This window comes from Frankliniella occidentalis, unplaced genomic scaffold (genome assembly GCF_000697945.3).
Source record: "Frankliniella occidentalis isolate FOCC.00 unplaced genomic scaffold, Focc_3.1 Scaffold47, whole genome shotgun sequence".
Lineage (NCBI taxonomy): Eukaryota > Metazoa > Arthropoda > Insecta > Thysanoptera > Thripidae > Frankliniella > Frankliniella occidentalis.
In genome coordinates this window covers 2,046,387-2,052,675 of record NW_026267177.1, presented here as the reverse complement: position 1 = coordinate 2,052,675, position 6,289 = coordinate 2,046,387, and the positions used below count along the sequence as shown (strand labels likewise).

At 48.4% G+C, this 6,289-nt stretch overlaps 2 protein-coding genes and 1 long non-coding RNA gene across 4 annotated transcripts in view; 1 reads left to right on the top strand and 2 right to left on the bottom strand.

Moving 5' to 3' along the window:
- Positions 1 to 6,289, bottom strand: part of LOC113207834 (alpha-glucosidase) — a 27,151-nt gene that overhangs the window by 12,495 nt on the left and 8,367 nt on the right. The window lies entirely within an intron of this gene.
- Positions 485 to 1,021, bottom strand: LOC127749340 (uncharacterized). The gene is made up of 2 exons (XR_008011083.1): positions 822 to 1,021; positions 485 to 610 (listed from the first exon to the last, which is right to left on the bottom strand). It is a non-coding gene; the product is annotated as an uncharacterized LOC127749340 (long non-coding RNA).
- LOC113207837 (maltase A1) lies at positions 1,042 to 4,659 on the top strand. 2 transcript variants are annotated; one of them, XM_026424561.2, is made up of 10 exons: positions 1,042 to 1,341; positions 1,818 to 1,997; positions 2,085 to 2,245; positions 2,327 to 2,452; positions 2,543 to 2,980; positions 3,126 to 3,378; positions 3,576 to 3,771; positions 3,849 to 3,983; positions 4,073 to 4,189; positions 4,299 to 4,550. In XM_026424561.2, exons 1-9 carry the CDS (start codon positions 1,089 to 1,091, stop codon positions 4,146 to 4,148), a joined length of 1,818 nt encoding a protein of 605 aa, XP_026280346.2. In that variant the 5' UTR covers positions 1,042 to 1,088; the 3' UTR covers positions 4,149 to 4,189; positions 4,299 to 4,550. The 2 variants fall into 2 exon arrangements, with proteins under 2 accessions (XP_026280346.2, XP_026280345.2); XM_026424560.2 differs by lacking the exon at positions 4,073 to 4,189 and having other exon boundaries at positions 1,043 to 1,341; positions 4,299 to 4,659.

The following is a 6,289-nucleotide window of genomic DNA, read 5'->3' as shown; positions in this document are numbered from 1 at the left end:
ATCTTCCAAACTCTTGTCGACCCACGTAATTCACAGGTCTGCCCCCTTAAGTGCGTTAATATTTATAAAGAATGGTCCCTTTTCAGCATTTTTCACGGTAGACTTGTCCGGAGCAATAACATTGACGAGATTTCTGTTCATGTTGGTGCCTTACTCGGTGCTCCTATGTCCAGTGTCAGCAAAACAACGAACTGTCCAAACAAGCTCTGCCTTGTGTAGCGCCCGAGCGTTAGGCACCTGCACCGCCCCGCGCGCACGGCGGCTCGCGGGCCTGCCTACGTCGCAGGCGGCTGGCCGCTTGCCACTACGCCTGCGGCCCCGTTACTGTGGAAGATATCGAAAAGTTTTCGTTTTCTTTCTCCGCGACAGCCTTCTAGGCTTTGTAGCGTCACGTTCTATAGTTTCGTTCGTTTTGGGCTGCATCGCTGCAGCGAGATAAACCAATGTGGCCCGGCTGTTCGCTGCTCGTTGTGGCTCCACATGCCGGAGGTTACCAGAGCGTCGCGTCGCGGCCATCCGCCAGCACTGCAGCGTGGACGACTGTATTCGAAGCGCAGTTGGCGTTTGTACGGGCAACCCGGCACCCTAAGCGAGCTCTGCTGGTGAGTTTCTGTAACATCCAGCCATATCAACTTCTGTGTACTGCAGTTACGCTACTTATACTTACTTGCATGCCATTAGACATCCTAAATCTGCTGCACAAAAAACATTAGTGACATCTTTTTTGACACAGTGCCACAGTATAAAGTTGTAGTTTCTACTTTGCAATGCCTCAAATCGGACCCGTTGATGACTCCTTCGATGATTGTCGTGCTTCTCACCAGGCCCGTAGCCACTGCGTGGTCTTCTTCCACTAGGCGGACTGAAACACTATCTGCAAATGGTCCGTGGGGCCGCGCCTCTCCCACGTCCTGAGAGGTGTGTTGTCGTTCTCCGGGGGCACTTGACTTGGGACAAACAAGCACTGGGCCGAGGCTTCACTACGCGGCGCCGGGCCGCGGGGCTTGGCTGGCCACGTGACTGCCAGTTTCGCGTATCGTTATAAAGGCTGCGCGGACCTAGGCGGCGGTGTCACAACTATTCGCAGGATGGCGCGAGCACACCGCTTCTGTCTGCCAACAGCTCTGCCCTTGGGGCTGCTGCTGCTGCTGGCCCTAATGGCGTCCACCGCTGAATCCTCACCAGCGTCGTCGGCGACCTCCGCCTCGTCAGGGTCGACGGTGCTCGTCAAGGATGTAGCCGCGGACAACGAAGAGCCTTGGTGGCACCACGCTGTCATTTACCAGATCTACCCAAGGTCCTTTAAGGATTCGAACGGCGATGGTCTCGGAGACATCAAAGGTGAGTAAATTGTGGGATCGGGGGGGGGGGCGTGGCCGTAGGGCCGTAAGCGCTCATTTTGGAGCATAGAGTGCTCACTCCATCCCTATTAGGAAATCAGAACTTCTTCCGATAATGTACTACTTGTTCCAAGCAAAACTCCTTGATGTTATTCCTATATAGGTGCAAGCATGGGTAACATAGAGAAGTGTGTGGTCAGTGTTTCGGACGCGTGGCGTAGACTGGCAGCGGGCAGCCTGCCAAACCAAAGCCCAACCGCATCTGCGGCGGGGCAGCGTTAGTGGACTGTACTCGCGGCCCGGCCGGCAGCCCGCGGCCTTGGCCTCGTGTTTGTCCCGTCACGGTCTGACACACGCCGCTTAGTGACATTACGGAGGTGTGGCGCGGGATCCGACGCCTCGCGGCCAAAGAAGTCAAATTAGGGAATCATTATGTAGACCTTCAACTCAACTAAATGTTTTATCTCTCCCACGCAGGCATAACTTCCGAGCTCCAGTACTTGCACGACATTGGCGTTACTGCTGTTTGGCTGTCTCCGTTCTACCCCTCACCTCAAGCTGACTTTGGCTACGACATTAGCGACTTCAAAAACGTGGATCCGAACTATGGAACCCTTGATGACTTCGCTGAGATGGTGAAGAAGACCCACGATTTAGGTAAGAGTGACAACAGCAAAAATCAGCAGAGATTATTGTTTTAGCAGGAGTTGTGGAATATTTGTCGTAATTCCTCTATTTTCCCAGGAATGAAGGTTGTTGTTGATCTCGTCCCCAATCATTCCAGCGACGAACACGAGTGGTTCAAAGCATCGGCCAAGGGAGATGATAAGTACAAGGATTACTACGTTTGGGGCGTTGGAACCGGAACTGGAGCGGACGGAAAACCCAATCCACCAAATAATTGGGTAGGCTCTCAGAGAAGTTAAATTTACTGCGGACGTGTGAATCTTGGTCTTCCCCTAAATCACCGTATTTTTTGATGAAAGGTATCACACTTCCGTAAATCTGCGTGGGAGTGGAACGAGGAGAGGAAAGCTTATTACCTTCATCAGTTCGCTGTCAAGCAGCCCGATCTTAACTATCGGAACCCACTCGTCGTCCAGGAAATGAAGGTATGGTTTTTGTTGGGTTTTATACTTCAATCTACCGGATGTGAAAGTAAAATCTATTTTATTTCTCCAACCAATCATGCTGGTTTACAGGATGTTTTCACCTTTTGGATGAAGCAAGGCGTTGACGGTTTCCGCGTCGATGCACTGCCCTTCTTGTTCGAGACTGCAGACCTCACACAGGACGAGCCAAAAGCGGTGAACCCAAGTCCTGACCTCGACGAGATGGACTACGATTTCTACACGCACCCGTTAACCATGGACTATCCCGAGACGTATGATATGCTGCATCAGTGGCGCGAGCTCGTTGACAATTTCTCTGCGGAGAAGCGGGTTATCATGACGGAATGCTACACCACTTTCGACAAGACCATCGAGTACTACGGCACCAAGGAGAAGTTGGGTGCACACTTCACCTTCAACTTCCAGCTCATCACTAGCCTTAACAAGTCATCCCTGGCGACTGACTTCAAGAAAACCATCGACACTTGGATGATGGCAATGGGAGACTGGCGATGGCCTAACTGGGTGGTGAGTGAGCAATGCCCTCTATCGTAATCATTTAGGACGATTAACTAGTGGCGAGTGGAAGCAAAGACTTAAATTACCTGCTCTTTCTTGAAAACGTAAAATAAGGAATACGTTCGAACTAATGTGCATTCTATCGCCTTTGCAGATTGGCAACCACGACAACAGCCGCGTTGCAACGCGTTACCCAGAGATGGCCGACGCAATGAACATGATTTCATTGACGCTGCCCGGAACTGCCATGACTTACAATGGCGAGGAACTAGGCATGACTGATGCCTTCATTTCATGGAGCCAGACCAAGGACCCGCAGGCCCTCAACACAGACCCGACCCGCTACTTGCGTGTGTCCCGCGACCCCTGCAGAACTCCGATGCAGTGGGACGACACAACAAGTGCAGGTACGTTGTTTTTCGTTTACCAGTACACAAACTGCATGTTTAACGCCAACGACTGGTTTATTCTCGGGTTTATCGGTGTACCAACGAACAATCACTAGGCGACCATTGGTGCCTTTCTCGGCGACAGTGATAAACCAATGACAATAATTGGAAAGAATCCACTACTTTACTCGTATTGATCTACATATTATTCGCAGGCTTCTCCACTAGCGCGTCCACTTGGATGCCAACAAACCCAAACTACTATGAGCTGAACGTGAAAAAGGAGCTTGCCACCCCGAAGTCGCACATTAACGTCTACAAGGACCTCACTTCAGCCAGAAAGACAGAAACCATGAAGAACGGAGATTATAGCACCGCAGTAATTGGGGAGAATGTCCTAGCAATCACGAGGTCAGTTTGGTAATAATTTTTTTTATTTGCAAGATAACATTTACACCAAAATTCAACATACTGTTTTGCATCAAAAGGTCTCTAAAAGACGCTGACACATACATCACCCTCGTGAACGTTGGTAGCTGGGAGGAGACTGTAAAATCTGCATCACTTAGTCAATCTGCTTTGAAAGTGTACACTGCAGGTGTTAACTCTAAGCTTACGAAAGGGTAAGTTTTATATCAGCACATTACGCGTCCCTGTCTGTGAAGTCTTCGGCATGCTTGCACCATGTTACTTCGTACGCTTTCCCGCACAGTGATACGTTCCCTGTTTCCCACACCTTGCGACCAAAGGAGGGCTTGCTTCTAATTGCGAGAGTCGCAAGTTCATAAGCCATGGCTGCCAAAATATTCAGCGGTCGACAGAAGATTATGTGTGTGTCTGTGTTTATGTGGTCATAAACGTGTACAATTATAATATTTTGGTAGAATGTTGGTATATGATACACTATTTTCACACTTGTTACGTATGGTCTTTCACAGATCCGCTTTACCGGAAAGTTTCGTGATTCGGCCTAAGGAGGGTGTCGTCTTGACCACCGGGAACCCGAATGGAGGCAGTGCTGCACCAACGGTTCAGGCTGCCATGTTATTGACCCTGCTGTTACCTCTACTGTGCCTGCAGAACTGATGCTAAGTGGCCTATGTGTGCTACTCTGGTGGGCTTTGCCTTAGATCTGAAAAGTGCAGGAAGAGAAAAACCCATGAGCAGTATAAAATGCGTTATGTGATAAGGAAATTGTGAGATTGAAATCATTTTAGAAGTGTACATACGTCCAGTCCTAGAAATATTATATTTTCTATTGTCAAATACGTTTTGTAATAAAAGGAGTAAAGAAAGGTGCATTTTCTTAATATTCTTAACCACAAAAACAAAAACCGGAAAGTTCAAAAATCAAAACATTGCCTTTAAAAAATACATATCATGTGTTTCGGAGTACGGGACTATGCGCGTGGGTTTGCCTACTCACAGGGATCAAGGCGCCTTACGGGCAAGTGGGTAGGCAAACTTGCCGGCAGTGGTTCGTGCTCCGAAACAAAGGTTATAATTTTTTCATCAAAAATATCAACGGGAATGCCGCGCCCGCTACTATTTGCCACTCGCAGCTGGCGTCTGCTGCTACGGGAAGGATCAGCCGGTCAGACCAAGAACCGATACAGTACGTCAACACTGATGTGGGTATTTCTCTTATGGGAGAACAGTACTTTTCTCCCCTCGGTTCTCCCATGCCTTTTTGACGCTTTTCCAACATCGTTCGTCTGACGCTCTCTGCGGCACTGTTCTATATTAATCACGAGTTTGGTATTGCAGTAGAGAAAAAGTAAATATGTCTGTGTTCCTAATTCTTTAGAAAATCACAATTGTTTTGTAATCGATTATAGATCAGCTTCCCTTATAAAAATATTCTGCACCGAAATCAGTCCAATTTTCGGACAGTCCTGGGACAGTCCGAGACGACATCCCGGACCTTGCCGACAATACTACCAAAATGTGTCAAATCAGCAAGTTTTTGGACTGTCCGAAGGCCGCGACCGGACGTCTTTCGGACTAGTCCGAATGGTCCAACCGGCTTTAAAAAAAGCTGGACGAGCGGGATTCGTTCCCTCACCTGTCGTTCATCGGGTCCCTTGACCGACGTTCTTACCAACTGAGCTACGCTGACGGCTGAGAAGAAACGACACAGGAGAGCCTCTTTAGCTGGGCTCAGAATCTCTTCCGAGAAGAGCGTTGTACACAACGAATGAATCAGCGCATCGTCATGCGGTTTTCGGCAAATGCTTTTGCATCGCACGAAATGTTCTGTTCGGGTCATGATGAACGACCTTTTTGAAACATAAAATATGCCTGTTTAGTTTACTCAAATTTAAAGAGGCAAATTGCCAGCACAAAATAAAATAAAATTTTGTCCGATAATTTTCCTGGCGCTTTCAGTGCTCAGCAGGAAGTTGAATATGGGTAATAGGTGGATTTAACCAATTTTCATATTTTATTAAAATCATTGAATGGATATAGTTTGCCAATTTTCACAAAAAATGTACAAGTCTTTTGTGTTTTAACAGCTCGAGACCGTCCTGTGACGACCCGGGTTGATTGTCGGACTGTCTTCGGACGGTCCGGACCGGACTACCGGACTTATTACGGACTGTCTGGTAGTATCGGACTTTTTACGGACAGTCCTGCGTGCCGAGGGCTACTTTCGGACAGTCCGGGATCGGACTCGGATTGCTGACGGACTGTCCTGGAACATATTTGGAAGTGTCCGAGACGATCGGACTGCTTTTGTAACAGTCCCGGACGAGTTTCGGAATGATTTCGTTTTATAAGGGTTTTAGAGTCGATTCCCCCATGACTCTCAGGGAAAGGGAAATCCCATTGGGCATATGCGTAAGTCTTGGCGAGGTACAGTCACGAACAAGTCTTAGAGGCCAGTCACACGCAATCTGTTACTGTATTATATCACAGGTAATACTCT